General features: G+C 42.3%; 2 protein-coding genes across 5 annotated transcripts in view; one reads left to right on the forward strand and one right to left on the reverse strand.

The window, feature by feature from the left end:
• Positions 1-332: 332 nt before the first annotated feature.
• Positions 333-21,096, reverse strand: part of eif4g1a (eukaryotic translation initiation factor 4 gamma, 1a) — a 64,319-nt gene continuing 43,555 nt past the window's right edge. For all 4 annotated transcript variants that reach the window (XM_047018172.1, XM_047018171.1, XM_047018173.1 and 1 more), the window contains 2 exons: positions 2,830-2,970; positions 333-1,788 (listed from right to left, as the gene is read on the reverse strand). In XM_047018172.1, the coding sequence (XP_046874128.1) occupies positions 1,607-1,788; positions 2,830-2,970 (323 nt within the window). In that variant the 3' untranslated portion in view covers positions 333-1,606. The remainder of the gene's footprint in view (positions 1,789-2,829; positions 2,971-21,096) is intronic.
• On the forward strand, positions 12,632-16,051 carry LOC124466352 (zinc finger CCHC domain-containing protein 18-like). Its single transcript, XM_047018175.1, has one exon. The coding sequence runs from the start codon at positions 14,222-14,224 to the stop codon at positions 16,028-16,030; it is 1,809 nt and encodes a 602-aa protein (XP_046874131.1). The 5' UTR covers positions 12,632-14,221; the 3' UTR covers positions 16,031-16,051.

The raw sequence follows: 21,096 nt of genomic DNA on the forward strand, positions 1-21,096 counted from the left end.
TGTTATATTAAAATTCACTATTTATAGGCTATATTAAAATGCAGTGAAAATAGAAAAAACAGCGTGTTTCTGCTGAAAGTCGGATCAGTGCATCTCTAATGAGGATTACTTAGGATCATGGGCTACTCGTGATTAGTCAAACTAAAATGTTCAGCCATCTCGAATGCCAACTCGTTCACTAGCTAACAAAGGCTGGTGAACAAATCTGTTTGAGAAGATTGCAGAAGATTGGCAGGATATGACTGAGAAGTGTGACAAAAACTATAGATCAGATGGGATACAAACACAGCGCACTCACGTCAGACTCAAACAATACACAAGACCATCCAAGCTTTGCTCAGCAATTTGTATTTTATTTGCAATGCTCAGTTTCCTTATCTTTTCCAGTTTCCGATGCAAAAAGAAGCAATCATTTCTTAAATAATAAAGAAAGCAAAAGTATTTACAAAATTCCAATAAAACATAATAATCTAAAGCACCTTTCTGCATCTGGATAACTGCCACTTCTGCTGGACAAAGATACATGGCATTACTTCGGCAATTTCTTTATTTCCAAAATAAAACTGACAAAACTTTTTTTCTGTTTTTTTTTCTATATATATATTTATAGAATGCTCCTGAAATGTGTTTCCACTTAAGAGTAGAAAAGGCTTTCGGGTCATTTCTGTGTTTTATTATTATTTCCTCCCCATCAAGATGATCTCTGTAGGTTTTTCAAGTTTTAATGGTGATCTGTCATTTAGAGTCCTCACTAGGCCTTCTCTCCAAGGGTGGGGAGATTAAGAGCCTCAACAGTCCATTTGAGTACAAGAGGTAAAATATGCAGAATCCACCATGTCATGGTTGATTACTAGGAGGTGGAAGAAGGGATGGCTTTAAGAAAGCATAATAGACCACCCCCTAGTAGTCAAGGTCTTCAGTCAAAGGTCACAATCCTCAGGGGTTCTGTTCTTTCAGGTCCCCTCTGTAGTAAACGACAAAAGAGAATAAAACCTCCTACGTAATGCAAAAAAAATGCAATTCACCTTTTTGTTTGTTGATGAAATCAGCAACATATTCATGAGCACCCTCCCATCATATCATCAATAGAAACACACATAAACCATGCTGCACACTCCAATATGAAAAAAAAACCCCAGACAAGACATGAGCTCTGTGTTTTATCGGACATCATGCGCATCTGGCATGATATCCTGTCCTGGGAACATGCTACATGACACAGCTTGTGTCATATAGTATGTTGCATAATATAATTAATCTAGAACCATAAAAAGAGCAGCGTGTTGGTTTGTATTGTTTTCAAGAAGTTGACATTTATGCAATGACGTTTTAACGCATAGTTATAAAGCCATCCTGCTGAATAATTTTCAGGTTTATTTAATTCGGTGGACACTTGCCTATGATAAGCAAACGGGAAGAGAGGAAGCAATAGAGAGGGAAGAAGCGAACGAGGAGAGAAATTGTTTTTTCATGGTTCTATTCCCTCAAAATTATCTTCCTCATTGAGGACCAAGTGAGTCTGCCTCTCAGGCATTAGAGTCCTCTTCTCTCTACCCCTTACAATGTCCCTCCCTTGCTGTAGCGGCGAAGTCTCTCAGCTTAGTCCTTAGTCCTTGTCAGATTCCTCCTCTGCCTCGCGGAGCCAGGTGAAGAACGCAGTGACGGACTTGAGGGCAACACCCTTGCCAGTCTGCTCGGCAGGGTCCTTGCTGGACTCCCACTTGTAGAACGCCTCCTCTTTGATCACATCCTCGTCGTACAGCGTGTCAAAGAACATCCGTAGGAGGTCTGGAGAGAGATGGGAGGGAGTGAGAAAAAAAAAAGAAGCTAGATGTAGGTCTATTAGAGGAAACACATTCCAACACCTACTCTCAACTAGGGGTGGGCGGTATACCGGTATGAATGCAAATACTGGTATGGCATTGTGCCTTTATATGCATTTTGCATATCATGGATATCACAATATATTAATAAATGTATAAGCAAAGTGTTTCTGTTTGGTATAAAATAGTCAAGTGATACCTAGTAGGTTGGTTAGTCAACAAACAAGCTAGCGCAACTCCAGAGGAAGCAAACATTCATTGGAGTAAACTGCTTTTGTTGGCAAGCGTTAGCAAGCTTTAATGATCTCTGAAAATAACGCCAGTGGGGTTGATTTGCCGGACGAAGGAGAATCGGTAAAAAAAGGGATTCCAAACTCTTCTGTCGTTTGGAAATGGTTTGGTTTCTAGTTACCTGACATCGACCAACAAACAGTAGCCTCCTCTGTAAGTTATGTCGTCGAATTGTGCTAGCCAAATGTGGTAACACTAGCAATCTTTTTCATGCCAGGCATGTGCGCGAATATCTACCAGAATGCGTTAAACAAATCGAATGCCAGGTTGGTTAGAATTGTGAAATTTTTATTGTAGGCCAACAGAATCAAATATTCAGCCATGTAATAATTGTTTATAGCTAACTCCCTACAACTATTTAAGAGTTTTCTTGCGATCCCATAAACATAGGCTACTGTTGAATGCTAAAGTAGCTCTTTTGTTGCAAAGCACTGCAAAAGTTGGAAATTCAACTCATGCGACACACCGGAGTTACCCAATCCAAATCCGTCCGAGTGCGGTAGATTAGCAGCTGCGGTGCGGATTGCATTGTCATGACAATTTAAGAATAACTAATATATTGATATATATACCGTTCCCCTCAGTGCTTACAAATTATACCGTGATAAACATTTTGGGCCATACCACCCAGCCCTACTCTCAGCTTGAATGTCAGAAAACATTTAAAGTGACGAATGAAGCACAATGCTTCCAATCCAAACAAATGTGCACTCACTAGCTGGTTGCTCCATGTGTACCATAAGGGCCTGCAGGGCGTACAGAGCCTGCAGCTCCTTCTGCTCGTCGCTCAGGTACCTCTGCAGCAGTGAAGCCCTCTGGGTAATCTGCGACACATCCACCTTATATGGGTTTTCACCTGAATGGAAGGAAGGACATAAACAGGATCAGCGGACCTGCCCATATAAAGCTTTGTCAACAAGGCCCATTCATCCTTGGCAGTGAACACTCGTTTAAAAAAGCAAGACTACTAATGCATATTGGCGTAGGTCAGAGAAGACTATAGGGGAAGAAGATTAAGGCTGAATCCCAATACTCCCCCTTACCCCTTAGTTTTGCGCGTTCCCGTGAGAGCTAGTGGTGTCTTTTGGAGCTAGGGGTAGGGCTAAGACTAAGGGGTACACACCCCTTAAAACCAAGTAAGATCGGGGGCATACTTGAAACCTAGGGCTATGTGAATACTGCGCGACCGGCAACAATGGCGGCCAGATCATCCAGAGAGTAAACGTAACTCTCCGATAAATCCGATAAATGTAATATTTTCGGCTTAATTCATTGATCAAAAAATTATGAAAGTCTTGTTTTGTGTTATACTCAGTCCTGAACATATATATTTGTAACCATTTTCTTAATTGAACGTTTCAAAAAATCACTAGTTTGGTACTCTAATGTTACAGTGCTGAATTGCACTGTAACAGTCCCGCATTTCTCTGACTAACATGTCTACAGTTTTAAGTGAACTCCATTAGCAGCAAATTTAGTTTAATTTCAGTGCATAACACCACTTGCTTTGGAGATATTGATACGTGCTAGATGACGTACCTGTAACCAAGTGGCGTCCCATTTCTTAGGGATATGTAGCCCTTACCCCTCAGTTTCGAGGGCCAAGGGCTAGGGGTAAACTAAGGGGAAGGGGTAAGGGGGAGTATTAGGATTCAGCCTAACCTTGACTACATCCGCTACCTCTGCTATTAGGGTTGTAAAAAAAAAAAAGATTTGCTCGAATTGCTTGCAGTGAATTTGTGCTTGCTCAGCTGATTTATGCTTGCGCAAGTCTACATGATGATGACAATTTTGGGTCAGAAACCTATGGAGGCACTGACCCTCTTATGATTGGTCACTTTCAATGCCATCACACATTCCATTACAGGAAGCATGGAGTGATAATATAGGCTACTACACCAGACAGTGGATGGAACAATGGTGGCTACATGCTACATGTAGGCCTAACCCCCTATTAACACCGGACGTACATCGCACACCGGAGTGTGCAGCATGTTACGTCTGTGACACAAATTTGTTCTGTCCTCAACGTGACATCTATTCACACTGGACGCATCTGCGGCGTGTTACAGCTGCAACGTTACCAGGTTTAGTTGTACAGCATTTCAAGGCAGCTGTATTGGTGAGTTTGCGAGATACAAATTTGTGTAGGCTATTTTTGGATTTGTGGTGTCAACTAGTGTGGCTCAACTTCTAGGATGAATCTCTCGACATCCATGATGTAAAATCCTTTGATTTCTGGCCTTTTGCCACTGAAGTAGTTAAGTAAAATATGATTGAGTCTACAAAGTGTATTAATGCAATGTTTTTATTTTGAAGTGACAGGCATCATGTTGCATGAAGTGAATTTAAGACAGGCACGTCAGTTACTTTCCCGAAACTGCACCATTGACTAGATCAAGCGATCAGCTCCGACACCTACGCAAACGTGTCTGGTGGGAATAGGGGGTAAGTGATATTGATAAATGGGGGCCTCGTCTAACAATCCAACAATTTACTCAGAAAACTGATTATTAGCTAATAAACGTTAAACGTAGTGTAGCTTATGAGTAGTAACACTCAGTGGTTCTTACCTAAACATAGTTATATATTTTTTTTGCACTACTTTATATATTAGGGGTGGGAATCTTTTGGTACTTCACAACTTTTTCTAATTTTCTAATTTGGAACATTGATACTACATCCAAGTGGGTACCCCCACACCAAATATGGGCCACATCGGACCATAGGGGCACCATAGGCTAATTTTCAAAGTGATGGCATTTCCAACCCATTGCTCCAATTTTACTGAAACTTGGTGTGTATGCCTCATTTTTCACGAGTAGCAAAAAAGCCTCAAGGACCCATAAGGTCCTTCATGATGGATTTTCCTGTACAGTGATAATTTTGGAAAACCTTAAAAATTCCTCTTCTCTTGAACCAAAGGTCTAATTGACTTGAAGTTTTGTACACATATGTATCATTGATGTATAAAAAAAATGTACTTAGACAATTGAATCAAATAGAAAATGTCTGTCCATATTGCCTAAATATATTTGTGTCAATAAATCCAATATAATTTTGACAGATGGTTTTTCAAACCTAATATGGTTCAAGATGACATCACTCTGAAGTACCATAAACAATAGGGGTTATGCGGAGCGCTCAGCGTTCGAACCGGAAAACAGATTTAATCATTTCCGCTTCTCACTTCTGTACACATCTGCAGCGCTAGATGATCCAAATAACTTATATTGACAGGATTTGATAAGTTGTATTACTCTCTACATTAGGCTAAGTGTGACAGGAATAAAGTGATGAGTTCATATAAAGTTATAATAGCCTTATAGACCATTTCCCATGAGGTAGCACTAACGCTAGCTCTACACATTAAGTAGCTAGAGTAGGCTACATAGCTACACAAATAGTGCTAAGTTATCAATGAAATATAGGAATTCAGCAAATTAATTTAAGAAGCTCATTTTAATTTAGTGTTATATCCATATCATTATTCTAGTTTCTATAGCTAGGACCTACCGTTCCTAGAAGGAATTACGTTTACTAGCCTACTACTAGGCCAAAAAAACGTTAAAGTTTGCAGGTGTATAAGATTACGCTACCAACAAAATGTACCTGTAAATAAATACTGTCACACTGGTAGTTGTTGCAGTTGATTGCCAAACACTGCATTCTTTGAGTCCACTTGGACTTCGTTGTCATATTGTGTCTCTTTCTGTGTAACTGTTATAACTAGCTAGAGGCTATGTAACTTTGTTACTATTAGTCCAGGCAAAGTAGCGTTTTACAACAGACTAATTGTAAAATATTCTTTTGCAGCTTAGATCATTTCTATGAGGTGTCCAGAACAACATACTAAACGTCCTCAGAAATCCTACTTGAGGAAATATGTCTCAAGATGCACTTGTTCCGGGAGTAAAACGGTACTTAGGAATGGTTTGCTGGACCCAATGCTAGTTTCCTCAAGGATCACAATGACTCTTGCTTAGAGCTTTGTTGCTCTTGTTGGTTAGTGGTAACTGATTTAAACTGTTGTTGGCCACCCGCTGTGAAATATTTTATTTTACTGTTACTTGCTTTTCCATAGATACACTTGCACTTATAGCGATTCATGTTGCTTAATTGTAAGTTGTTTAACTACATGCTCTTATGGTTCTTCCCTTCGGCACTTATTTTGGCTGTTCACAATGTGTGCTTCATGTTCTGGCTACCCGCAATGTTTTGGGGCTATCTTGTTGTTATTATCAGTGACCTATGCACTTTGTAAAGCTCTCTCTTGGAAGTCGCTTTGGATAAAAGCGTCTGCTAAATGTAAATATGTTCAATTCTCATCAATCCGAGATGTGTGCCAATAAGTTGTGCCAATAGGGCCAGGCAACATTACACCCCAATGAGGCCATTCCTTTTGAAATTGATTTGAATATGCACATGAGCTCCTTACTTATTGAATATGTTTCTAATTTAAATAGGCAGAAACACCATTCGTATGACAAATACATCGGCCAAATCTTCATCCAATCATCCTACTGCCAATAACGTGATGGTCATTATCAATCTCCTATCCAAAACATGCCACCCCCAGTCATTTGGTCCTTACGTTCACTTCCCCCTTTTCCACTCCATCATTTGGTAAAAGGCCTGAAGACTATGGAACTTTGCAGCGGTTGACGTTGGAGGGAGTTACATTTACATTTATGCATTTAGCAGACGCTTTTATCCAAATCGACTTCCAAGAGAGGGATTTATAAAAGTGCATAGGTCACTGATCATAATGAGATAGCTCCAAACATTGCAGGTAGCCAAAACATGACAAGAACATTACAAGCATGTAGTTAAACAACTTACAATTAAACAACAGTGTACCTGTAGAAAAAGCAAGCAACAATAATATAATTCACAGCGAGTACAATAACTTTAAGTCAGTTACAACTAACCAACAAGAGCAACAAGTCTCAATAAGAGTCATTGTGATCCTGGAGGAAACTAATATCACGTCCAGCCAATCATTTCTAAGTAGCGGAACAAGTGTGTCTTGAGCCTTTTCTTGAACGTGGGGAGACAGTCAGTGTCCCTGACGGGGGTGGGGAATTGATTCCACCATTGGGGGGCCAGACAGGAGAAGAGCTTGTGTTGGGACCGGGCACTCTAGAGCGGTTGGACCACCAGACGGTTGTCAGAAGAAGACCGCTCGGAAAATAAACTGAGTCTCCACTATATTACCCTGCACCTCAAAATGTTTCTGACCTTAGATCACAATAGTTTCTTTTACCAATTTACTATTTTTATTGCTGCATACATAGCCTAACCCTTACATACATATACAGTACATTTTCCTCAACCCTTCCTGCAGTTCTGGGCTTGTGCCATTGTTGTTCAGTTTCTGTGCAGGCATGAACAAGAGGGACAACCTGGATATTGAGCTCTGAAATGAGCATTGCAGTCAGCTTTGCAGGAACACTGACTGGAGATCATGACGACAGGTTCTGAATCACGTAGCACTATCTGAATTTTGCTACTATTCAGATACTGAATTAAGAATTGGTCTAGTAAACCCATCCCTAAACATTAGCTTACTCTCAAGCTTTTGTTATTATTCTGCATGGACCTGTGACAAGCTGCTCTGACACTGACATTACCTGTCTTTGTTTGAAACTGGTGGACAAGAAGATACAACATTCATCCATTCAGTACTTTTATTATTATTCTATCAATGTTTTAGAAATCTGAAACACCTGTCAGAACAGCAGTCTACATTAGACCTACAGTCGACACGTTAGACCTACAGTCAGGTGGATTACCTAACTGACCAGCATAAACACACAGGACATCGTAGTTTTTATAATGTTGGTATTATAACCCCATTGCTAAAATGCAGTCTTCGTTTGACTGTTTTAATCGTCTGCGAGCAACAAAAAAAAGGCTTAACTACTGATAGCATATAAGTCTAAACTAACTAGCTTACTGTCATGTTAGTGCCATTAGCAAAAGCTACATAATACCTTCATAATTATGAATAAATGAGGCGGCGTAAAACGTAAATACTTTGTCTAACAGGGTACTCGGGGCTCTGGATGTCCGTTTGGCAATCCTTTGTACGTGGAAAATTGTAATTAAGGGTAGCTCCTTTAAACACTGGCTATAGTATTGAATTGAATTGATGTTTATTGGCCATGAAAGTTTGCACAGACACGGAATTTGATTTGGCAGGAGAGCCTACCTAGGCAGCCATCAAAGGCGCCCACCAGAAAGATTACAGCAAAGCATAACATGAGGAGAGAGGAGGAGAGAAAAAGGCAACCCCCATACAATGCTCCTAGAGGAGTACAGTATGGGAACAGGCAAAAACCTCAGCACATAAGCCCACAAACATTAACAACACAACATTACAGTAGGTGGCCTTTACTACGCTGTATTTACCTCAATAGCGGCCGGCCGGAAGTAGTTACATCTGTTTTGTAGAACCCGGAAGAATGTTGCGCATAACCCCTATTTCACCTTGGTATGTCAATATATGATTGAATTCAATTGAATTGCTCCACAGCGCGCTCCAAATTCTCAGACGCATCCTGCCCCTTGATACTAGGGTGACCACCTGTCGCGCTTTGTGTTGTCTCGCACAGCATTTTCACCCCTTGTCCCGCACATTGAAAATGCTGTGTAATACAGCGCAAAGCGGGACAAGTGGTCACCCTACTTGCCGCGCGAGCTTGGCGAGACACACACACATCCTTTTTGGAAATTGTGTGCTGACCAAGCCCCCACTACGGTTACCCTGAAGTGCAAACCACACCCCCTAATATGAGTACATCCCTCAAATGAAAACACTTCCCCCAGTCAACTCCCCCCAAATAGGATGACTTGCTTACCTCCCCCCAATACAAAGACACGCTCCCCCAAATGGGAAACAACATTACATTAACTCAGGGGTTTTCAACTGGTTTTGTCCCAGGGCCCACCATTCTTACTAGAAAGTAATTCGCTGCCTACGTGTATCTGTGTGTGTGTGTGTGTGCGTGCGGATAGAAGAAAGTTTTAACATTTGGTTTTTCAGGTTGCTTTCATTTAAAAACCTCAAACAAATCTAGATATATCTACTTAACATCAAACAATATACATAAAATCAGAAAAATTTAAATATGTTTATCTGAGATTCTGAACACGAAAAAAATCAATATAAAAATAATTAAAAAAACATCAATGGTGGATTGATCAACATAGGCTTGTGTCGCGGACCCCCTGCAATGCCGCCACGGACCACCAGGGGGCCGCGGACCCCCGGTTGAAAACCCCTGCATTAACTCAAAAACACATATCATTAACCCAAAACGGAAAGGGTTGGTACTACACTTTGTCGCTGATTGGATGTAGTAGGCTAACTAACAAGAGATAAGAAATTGATCGACAGAAGTACACAATGAAATAGCCTGAGAGAGTTACGTGCACCAGGATATTTGTTTGGCTATTGAAGAATGTAGCAAATAGTAAGCAACTTATGCAAAAGTATAAATTGAGTGTTAAACGTAAAAATCGATAGCCAAACAACCATTATGGCATATCGTACTTCTGTCGTGGACTATTCCCTTTTTTCTTCTGAAAAGTCCTACTACATTTAGTCATTTTTTTTGGTCATTTTTTTTGCAGCATCTACTACCTTCAACTGCGTTTTTAGCGTGTGCATACTTATTTTAATGTTGTGAAACGTTTAAAGCATATCTAAGATTATTTCATAGGAATGTCCTTGATAAAAATAAAGAGTAGTGCAAGTCATGACTCTAAATTGTTAACATGTTTCTTCTTTTCTTCCAACCAAAACAATCAACTTCATGATAATGACAGTTACGTGGACCAGGATGGTTGTTTGGCTATCGATTTTTACGTTTAACACGCAATTTATACTTTTGCATAAGTAGCCTACATGCTTCGATAGCCAAACAAACAAATATCCTGGTGCACGTAACTGTCAGGCTATTGCATTTTGTACTTCTGTCGATCAATTTCTTATTTCTTGTTAGTTAACCTACTGCATCCAATCAGCAACGACGTTTAGTACCAACCCTTTCCGTTTTGATTTAATGAAATGTGTCTTTGAGTCAATTTAATGTTGTTTCCCATTTGAGGGAGCGTGTTTTTGTATTGGGGGGAGGTGAGCAAGTCATCCTATTTGGGGGGAGTTGACTCGTATTTGGGGGGGGAGTGTTTACATTTGGGGGATGTACTCATATAAGGGGGTGTGGTTTGCACTTCAGGGCCACAGTACCCCACCCTCGGTTTTTAGCTCCTGTTTCATTTCGCTTCCAATCGCAGCTCGCCGTTACGAATATCAATAATTCTTCGGAGGCCATTGTTGTTTTCAACTGAAATCGCCTGATATACGTGTTGGAGGCAGCCACGTTCGGTAAGGTCCTATGTTTACACATTTTAAGCTAGAATGAATGATTGGGTTCGTGAAAGTACACTACTCTTGAATTATGGTGAAGGTTTGAGCACTTTGAGACCTTTACAGTAGCTTGTGAGTTTGAGGTGACGGAAAACCAAACTCAAAGTAACTAGCTTTTCCCCTCTGTGTTTATAATTTGTGAATCATTTAGCATCTCGGCGAATTCTTAATTAAAAAGGTAGAGGAGGGCAGCTTTTAGGAGAACAAGCGATTCCCCGCAGACCTGTATGCTCAGAACTGTAATTTGGGTCGTGAAAGTCTTTATAATTGGAGTGAGTTCGGATGCAAGGGAGACCGCATAGGCTTAGGTGGCAGCCATGCTTTGGTTGCGTCATGTTCATAAATTCACAATTTTACAGTTCGGTCTACACCAAAAAAGACGAGCAGGGCAGCCTTCAATAGATGTGGGAATTGTACTTTTAGCCAGATGTTTTTTTATGATTTGTGCAAAACTTGCAAGTGGAGTGACACTGCGTCCCGGGGATACTGTACACAGTCAGACTCGGCTCGCCCACTGGCAGTTTGTAAACAATTTTGTATTTCACTCAATTCTACTCCAAAGACTACTTTTTGTAGACAAGAGCCTGCTGAAGATAGCCAGTATATAGATTTTTCAAGGCGAGCCTGTTTCATTTGTCAATTGCCTGAGAAAGCAACCTACGTTAGCCAGGCTAGTTTCACTCGGTCAGTCTATTTAAAGGTCTCTGACAGTCAGAATCACTGTTTACAGGCAAAGGTCGAGCTGGTCTTTGGTCAGATGTGTACAGTGGCGGGCAGTCAGGGCCTGCAAGGCCTTCTCTGCAGGCCAAAACATACTCAAAAAAGATGTAAATGAAATTATAAAAAAATCTTGCGGTTATATATTTTTTCTTCATGATTCCCCCCATCTTAATGTCATTCCATAAATACACTGACATAAATAACAAATATTCTCCGTAGTCTGTTCTCTTCATGTCGTATTATATCCGCTTGGTTGAGCTGCTGGCAGTGTTATATATTGTTATAGTTTTTATTAGGGCTGTCAAAGTTAACGCGTTCATAAGGCGTTAATGCAATCTCACTTTAATGCGACAAAAAAAAAAATGGTGCCGTTTACGCAGGTTTCTTGTTGACCCTGGGAATCACCTGTTGTCACATGACTTTGACTGCCAACTGTAGCTGAATGATGGAGAAAGGGCTTTTAGATGGAAAGTTTAAAAAAGTTGCGAGACGGCTCGGTTGACTAAACTAAGACTGTGTAGGACTACTAATTGTCAGGCTGAGTTTAGTCATCACCGGAGTACTTCCAGCCTAAACTATCACATGCAAGCAAAGCACACAGCTAGCAGCAGCAGCGTTAGCAGAGCAGCAGCAGCGTTCGCTCCGGTAATATATGGCAGACAACACTCACAAAAGAAGCGAGCAGCTGACTGGGTTCAACAAAATAGAAACTATTGTTCAATATTAAGGTCAATCTGAAGTATGTTTGAATGAGGTTTGAATATTATGGATCAGGATATCGTAGTAGGCTAAGAGACAATATGTCTTAAATGTATTTTATATTCCAGAACAAGTCTAATTTTGTGGATGTTTATTATACAGCAGTATAGTTTGTGAGTGAATAAAACTCCCTCACAATTTAAGTTGATAACAAGTTCACATCTGAACTTGTTATCAGTGGCGGAACTAGAGTTTTATACATGGGGTGGCCAAGGCTACTTCAGGGGGTCCATAGTCCAGATTCTTGGGTCACTGTTTTAATTAATATATACAGTATAATCTGGGTCTATAAGTGCTGAAAAAAAGCTCAAGCACCAGGGACTTATAATAGCATTTCTGTGTTACAGAAATAACACAGTATATAGTTTATTTACAAAACAAAGTGAATTTACAAACACAAAAAAAACATTTGACTTGACAGGTAGCAGAAATCAAGCAGAAATGGACTTGAAAAATATAAATAACTTGGTGCCCAACCACATTACAAATTTACGGTATAATATTTATGTTCATATATATTATGTGAATGTAACCCAGGGTTACAGGGCACAAATTAATTAAATGTAAAATAAAATTATTTATAAAGAGTTACAAATAAAGAACTATTATATTCACAAAAGTAATATACAAGAACTATTATTTATTTGTTGATTAAGAAAAGTGATGCCGGTGTGGTTTTGTCCCAGGTTGATGCTGTGGATCCATGTACATATTTGTTTCATGTTTTTATGTTGGGATAACTTGCTGTGAATGTGCATCTTTCGGGGTGCAAGCGGGAAAGTTTGGGGTCTCGCGCACTCTCGCGCGGAGAAAGGAAGGCTAACCGAACTAGAGGGAGACGAGAGACGAGGGACCAGAAAGAAAGAAAAACAAATAGCATTTTACTGAGAAGAAAGAAAGAGACGAAGATATTGATTTGGTTAGCTAGTAATATATGTTATTGTTTTGTGAATGAGTATCGATTGAGAGGATATTTGTTATTTTTCTTGTTTTCCGGAAGTGGTTTGTTTTTACGGTGGGCTAGCCGAAGAAGCTCTGCTACAGTACGGTTGGAGAACTGTTAGCTGCCTCAGCTGTGTCTTTTTTTTCTTTTCTTCTACATTTTTCTACATTCCTTGGGGAGAATCCAGCGAACTGACTTGGATTTCGCCTGCTACACCCGATCGGTTCTTTGAGTACCAGTGTTGGAGTGGTGTGAACTGGAGAGCCTTACCGAGCCATCTACGGGTTGCTAGCTACTGTGGCCAACTATCTGCTGGCTGCCTGAGAGATCAAGCAGAAAGAGCCTTGCTACGACTGGTAGGACAAGAGCCTGATTCTATTTGATTTGTTTTGTGACTACCCTGGAGACAGACACTTGGACCCGGACTGATCATTTTTGTGTTGTTTGTTGTTTTGAAAGACTTGTACAAAATCTTTGTGAGTGCGCGTGCGTTCACGCCGCAGCACTGTGTTTTGTATATGCTGTGATTTAGAGATGAGGTTGGAGTGAGGGAATTTTTTAGAATTAGTTGTTCTACTACTTGACTTGTGTATTCATATATTTGTTGTTTTTTTTATACTTGTACTTTCAATCAAAATCAATAATCCTCTCATTTAATTAGAATAAAATAATATCCAAAAAGTCAAGCCCGTTTTCCAAAACGACAAGCCCGTTTCCCACAACCAAATCAATATAATATAGTGATAATCCCATAGATATTTTAAAAGCAAAAATAAGTCACAAGCCAATAAGAATAAATAGATAAAACTTAAGGGAATCAGGGAGAACAATTTATTGACACTTTCATATTGATTTGGGGAATTACTATTTTTTGTGTTATTGTCATTAAGTCAATTGCAATTGTTGTTTGGTTGGTAAATGTGTTTTTTTCCATGAGAAGGGAAAAAAAACTGAGGTAATAGAGAAACAAAATATCAAAAACAATAACAAAAACAATTCTATTACCTCTGAAATATGGCCAACGTGTTCTGTGTGTTTCATTCTGTAGTGCAAACAGTACCATCTTTCCGAAGAACCAGATATTCTGATACATCTCCAATTGATAATCATTATTATTCTCTGTAGCGGTGTTAAAGTTAGACACTCGTTACAGAAAATTGGCGAGCCAGCCAGGAGATAGATCTTGTTTGCACTAAGAGTGATCACACTATAAAACTGAGTTGATAAAAACCTATCGAAAAAAAACTTACAATGGACATAGTGAAAACTGAAAATGTAGATGTCCCAAACTCTGTCATTGTTAATGGTCTTACACAAACTAACTTAGACAAAGAGCTTGAGGAAAGTTTAGAGACTCATGGCCCTATTAATCGCCACTTGCTTATTGATAATCCAAACTCTAAATTTCACCGTCATTTAATAGTTGAGTTTGCTGAAAGCTCAGCCATGCATACATTAAGGCCATTACTGCCCTTAGTTTACAATACTTCCCATGATGCAGAAGACACACTCAATGTGCAAGCTCTAGATAGCATCTACACACTAAAGGCCAGCAGTAGCGCCACCAAGGGGTATCTTGAGACATTGCAAACCATTGCAAGAGCAAGTGGGAAATCCTTTGAAGAGATGCTCCAAGAGGAGTTAATGAAGATGGTCACACTGAGAGGAACAAGCCCCCCTGGGCAAGAAACGCTAATGTCACAACTGGAGACAGTGTCTCAGAGGCAAGAACTTGTTGCAGGGATTACTACCACACCTTCACCGCATACTTCTCCCTTGTGGGACTCTGGGAATCTAGAAGCCCACACCCCAACGAAGAGAACTGAACCAACCGCTACACACCACAGCTTCGCAGGAGGAGATGGTGTTGATTCTCCTGTGATGATCCACCCAGGTCTCCCTATGAGTGCTGTTAACCCCCCTAGTTTACAAAGGGTGGTAGTTGAACACATTGTGAAGACTGATGCTGCCACATCACATCAGAAAATCTCGTTCCGCCTTCGAGTCTTCTCTGGGAAGAGTCCACGGCCCAACCATGAGCCAGACTATGATACCTGGCGTGCAAGTGTTGAGTTCCTGATGACTGATCCCTCCATTTCCGACTTGCATCAAACACAGAAAATCCTAGACAGTCTACTACCTCCAGCCACAGATGTTATCAAGCAGGTCAACCCTCGAGCATTACCTTCAGTGTATCTTGAGCTCCTTGATTCAGTCTATGGCTCAGTGGAAGATGGCGATGACTTGGCTGCTAAATTCATGAGCACCTTGCAGGATGCTGGTGAGAAGCCCTCAAGCTATTTGCATAGACTGCAAGTCATCCTGAGTACAGCCATCAGAAGAGGTGGGATTGGGGAGGAGGAGCGAAGTCGTTTTCTTCTGAAGCAATTCTGTAGAGGCTGTTGGAACCATGAGTTGATCACAGACCTTCAGCTCGAGCGGAAAAAAATGCATCCACCTTCCTATTCTGATCTGGTGTTCCTTATCAGGACAGAAGAAGAAAGGCATGCTTCTAAAGAAGAACGCATGATGAAGCATCTTGGCCTAAACAAGCAAGTCTCTGCTTCTTCTAAGTTTCGAACAGCAGCACACCGCCAAACAGTAAATCCCTCTGATGTTGAAGCTGCTGAGACTGACTCATTGAAGAGACAAGTTGCAGAGCTTCAAGCCCAAGTAGCTGTCAGACAGACACCGCCTCCCCCAAAGCCCAAGACCAACCACTCTGAAGCTGCTGAGATCCATGCACTGAAAAGACAACTGGCTGACCTCCAAGCTCAGATGACTTCACTTCGAGTGCAGAATCACCAGATGGAGAGGAACACACACTCAAAGAAGACTGGAACCCAATCTGAACACCGACCAACCGATCAGAGAATAGCTGAGCAGCCACGGTTTGGTGAACCGACATCTAACAGACCTCGTCCTTGGTACTGTTTCCGCTGTGGAGAAGATGGTCATATAGCGCCCAGTTGTGAAAGTGAACCAAACCCTCTCTTGGTCGAAGAAAAGAGACGTCGGTGTAGAGAGCGGCAGCTCCAATGGGATCAGTTAAACTACTGACAGTCTCTGTTGAAGGGCAAACAGGGACTAGAAGGAGAGAAATGCGCCCTAGATTAATTGAACGAGCAATCAACCAGCGTGCCCAAACCCAAACGTCATCCATTGAACTACCAAAAGGCTTAGTGGGAATGAAGTGCACAGCTCAGATCATTATAGGAGGAAGAAGAGTCAGTTGCCTTTTAGACACCGGATCTCAAGTCACCACAGTTCCCCTGTCGGTGTATAAGAGTCATTTATCAAGCCATCCCATGAAGTCACTGAATGACCTGCTGGAAGTTGAAGGAGTGAATGGGCAGACAGTGCCTTACCTTGGATATGTGGAGATGAGCCTAACATTTCCCAAAGAGTTTCTTGGAACTGAAGCTGAAGTACCCACATTAGCGCTAGTAGTCCCAGACATGACTAATGTGCCCCAAATCCTCATTGGCACAAATTGTTTAGATGTCCTCTATTCCAGCCACATTCAGAAGAATACAAACCGTCCTCAGTCAGCACTATATGGCTACCAAGCCATTCTTAAGACTCTTGAAGTTAGACAGAGACAAGCATGCACTGGTGCCCTGGGTTGGGTGAAAGTGAAGGGAAACACACCCGAGGTGGTGCCAGCAGGCTGCACAGTTGCTCTTGATGGGCTGATCCATGTGAACGGTGCCAGCGCAGAACGATGGGTCACCATAGAGCCATTATCAATGTCCTCCCTGCCTGGTGGGTTGCTGGTGGCTAGCTGCTTACACACTCTCCCTGCTAGACACCCCCGCCACATACCAGTCCTGCTCAAGAACGAGACCAAGAACGACATTGTGATCCCCCCTCATACTGTGTTAGCCGAGATGCATGCTATCCAGCGGGTGATGGAGAGGGAGGGTCTCACTAACTCAAGTGTCTCTCGTGACGGAACCTTACAAATCCCAGATTGAGTTTGATTTTGGCGATTCTTCGGTGCCATCTGAGTGGAAAGACAGAATAACAGAACAGCTGAACTCCATGCCTGAAGTGTTTGCTCTAAATGACCTTGACTATGGACATACCAACAAAGTGAAGCATCGCATCAACCTCAGTGATGAGACGCCTTTCAAGCATAGAGCCAGACCTATTCACCCTCAAGATGTGGATGCAGTGCGGAAGCACCTCCAAGAGCTGCTGACAGCTGGCATCATCCGTGAGTCAGAATCTTCCTTTGCATCGCCTATCGTGGTAGTTAAGAAAAAAGACAACTCTGTACGCCTCTGTATCGATTTCAGGAAACTCAACTCACAGACCATAAAAGATGCATATGCCTTGCCAAATCTGGAAGAAGTTTTCTCAGTCTTGACTGGCTCAAAGTGGTTCTCCGTCCTTGACCTGAAGTCGGGCTACTACCAGATTGAGATGGAAGAAGCTGATAAGCAAAAAACTGCATTTGTGTGCCCTCTCGGGTTCTGGGAGTTTAAGAGGATGCCCCAAGGAATAACAAATGCACCCAGCTCGTTCCAGAGGCTAATGGAGAGGTGTATGGGAGATCTCAAAAGGAAAGAAGTACTTGTCTTCATCGATGACCTAATAGTCTTCTCCAACACCCTTGAAGAACATGAATCCAGACTGCTGCAAGTTCTTCAACGGTTGAGGGAGTATGGACTGAAACTGTCTCCGCAAAAGTGCAAGTTTTTCCAAACATCTGCAAAATACTTGGGCCACATTGTGTCTAAGCACGGAGTTGAAACAGATCCAGCAAAAATTGAAGCCCTGAAAACCTGGCCACGACCCAAGAACCTCAAAGAATTAAGATCCTTTCTTGGATTCTCCGGATACCACCGAAGATTTGTTAAAGATTTCTCAAAGATCACTAAACCTCTAAATGATCTCACAACAGGATACCCCCCTCTCCGGAAAGGCAGCAGCAAAGGGAAAGAGAAGAGCGGACAGTACTTTGACCCCAGAGAGGCTTTTGGTGAGAGGTGGACACTGTCTTGCCAACAAGCATTCAAGTATCTTATTGAAAGGCTCACATCTGCTCCGGTCTTGGGATTTGCAGACCCCAAACGTCCGTACATACTGCATACAGATGCCAGCACCACTCGACTGGGCGCAGCGTTGTACCAGGAACAGGATGGGAAGAAGAGAGCCATAGCCTTTGCAAGCAGAGGACTGACGTGAAGAGTGAAGCCAAATATCCTGCCCACAAGCTTGAATTTCTGGCCCTCAAATGGGCAGTCACTGCAAAATTCAGTGACTATCTTTATGGGACGGAGTTTACGGTTATAACTGACAGCAACCCCCTTACCTATATCCTGACATCAGCCAGGCTAGACGCCACCAGTTACAGATGGCTGTCAAGTCTGTCAACTTACTCTTTCAAACTCCAGTACAGAGCAGGAAAGCAGAATCAGGATGCAGATGGACTCTCTCGACGCCCCCATGGTGAGCTCACGGATGACCCAGTGTCACAGAAGGAAAGAGAGAGGATCAAACAATTCACCCTTCACCATCTGTCAGACGCAGAACATACTGACATTCTTCCAAAGGCAGTGATCGCCATCTGTGATAGACATCATGCCCACCAATCCAGTGTATACTTTGGATCCTCACCCCTCACCTTAGTGGAATCCCTTGCTCTCCACTCTGACGTTCTACCCAGTGGTTTCCAACAGGAAGATGACCACGGCCTCCCTGTGGTTCCTCATCTGTCTGAGGAAGACTTGATGGGAAAACAAAGGGCAGATCCGGATCTTAGGGCTGTCATAGAACACCTGCAAGCTAAAGAAAAGCCTTCTCCTAGTCTAAGACAAGAACTCCCTGACATAGGCCTATGGATGCGAGAATGGAACTGGTTAGAGATGAGAAATGGTGTACTGTACAGAAGAAGACAAGACCAAGGGGACCTAATTTATCAACTGGCACTCCCCTTAGATCTAAGAGCTGCAGTGTTGAGAAGTCTACATGATGACTTGGGCCACTTGGGTGTGGAAAGAACTCTCGACCTCGCAAGATCTAGATTCTACTGGCCCAAAATGTCCATGGATGTAGAAGAAAAGATAAAGACGTGTGAACGCTGTGTCCGCAGGAAAACTCCTCAGGAGAGAGCGGCTCCCCTTGTGAGCATCAAGACAAGCAGACCCTTGGAGTTGGTCTGCATGGATTTCCTCTCCTTGGAACCAGACCAGAGTAACACCAAAGACATACTGGTGATCACAGACCATTTCACCAAGTACGCTGTTGCGGTCCCTACTCGAAATCAGAAAGCACAGACAGTAGCAAAGTGCTTATGGGACAACTTCCCGGTGCATTATGGGTTTCCTGAAAGGCTACATAGTGACCAAGGGCCAGATTTTGAATCCAAGACCATCAAAGAACTGTGCTGCATTGCTGGTATCCATAAGACGAGGACAACACCATACCATCCAAGGGGAAACCCAGTGGAACGTTTTAATAGAACACTCCTCCAGATGTTGGGAACTCTCGAAAACAAGAACAAGTCACACTGGAAGGATTTTGTCAAGCTGCTGGTACATGCGTACAACTGTACAAAAAACGAGGTAACTGGGTTTACACCATACGAACTGATGCTTGGAAGACAACCTCGACTGCCCGTTGATCTAGCTTTTGGTCTACCTGCCAATAATCCACCTAAGTCACATTCCCAGTATGTTCACGATCTAAGAAATCGGTTAGAAGAAAGCTACAGAGTTGCAAATCGGAATGCACTGAAGACAGCTGAACGCAATAAACGTAGATTTGACAAACGTGTTGCTGACTCAACCATTGAAGCTGGTGATCGTGTCCTTGTGAGAAATGTCCGGATAAGAGGGGAACACAAATTAGCCGACAAATGGGAGTCTGATGTACATGTGGTAGTCCAACGTGCTGGTGACCTCCCTGTGTACACGGTCCGGCCAGAGAGCAAAGATGGTCCCCTCCGAACCCTGCACCGTGACTTATTGTTACCCTGTGGATTTCTACCTGTAGCCCAACCTGATGAACCAGTTGTGCCAAAAGTTGTACACAGGCCTCGAACACGCAGAAACCCTGGCAGTAAGAACACTGAAGAACCGGATGACACAAGGGAACTCTTAGATTCGGAGGAAGATGATGTTTATCACGACGCACACAGAGAGACAGTGGAGGTTGACACTAGGATCCTATCAAGCATTGGACCGGTACAGTCAGTGAGGAATCAACCAACACATGAAACACAGCTCACTAGAGTTGTTCCAGACGAGCCAAACCCTGAAAGAGAGAACCTACCTGGAGAAAGCCCTGCTCGAGAGAACTCATCTGACCTTGAACCTGAGAGAGAGAACCTACCTGAAGAAAACCCTGAAAGAGAGAACCTACCTGGAGAAAGCCAGGCTCGAGAGAACTCATCTGACCTTGAACCTGAGAGAGGGAACCTACCTGTAGACAACTCTGCTCTGGAGAACTCAACTGACCTTGAACCTGGAGGAGGGGACGGATCTGGAACAGCATCAGATCAGAGATCTGTAATTGAACTTCCAGAACTACCAGAAGACACTCCAAACAACCAGGAAACTAGGAATGATCGGCATAATGAGATGAATGGCATTTCCAGACGTTCCCTCAGGCAGAACCCTGTTCAGACAGCTAGACTAAACTATCACAAGTTAGGGAACCCCCTCACTGTAGTTATCCAGACACTGTTACAAAGCCTTAGTGTAGCATTTACTGCCTCATTAAATGGGCCTGATCCTGCTAGCAATCAGCCTTTTGACCTTGGCCCACCTATCCCGCCCACAGTAACCAGTCAGCCACTTAGATTGGGAGCTAAGTTTAGCTAACTTGCACATCCTGAGAATAGCCTACTGTAGCAGACCTTTCTATGTGACAACGGTGTTTTGTCCCTCGGGAGTTTCCGTAGGCTTGATGCTGAACGCATTTGTGAAATCAGTGAGGGCTGTTCGAATAGCGATGTCAAGAAGAGTAGTGGTAATATATAAGTTATGAAAAAAGACAGCGTCCGTGTCTTTTTGTCCACAGGATCATATACAACTAGATTTAAACCAAACTTACAAGAGCTCGGTTACACTACCAAAGTTTAATTAGTAATGTTGTTAGCGATGCTAGCGTTATTT

Source organism: Hypomesus transpacificus, unplaced genomic scaffold, assembly GCF_021917145.1.
Source record: "Hypomesus transpacificus isolate Combined female unplaced genomic scaffold, fHypTra1 scaffold_96, whole genome shotgun sequence".
NCBI lineage: Eukaryota > Metazoa > Chordata > Actinopteri > Osmeriformes > Osmeridae > Hypomesus > Hypomesus transpacificus.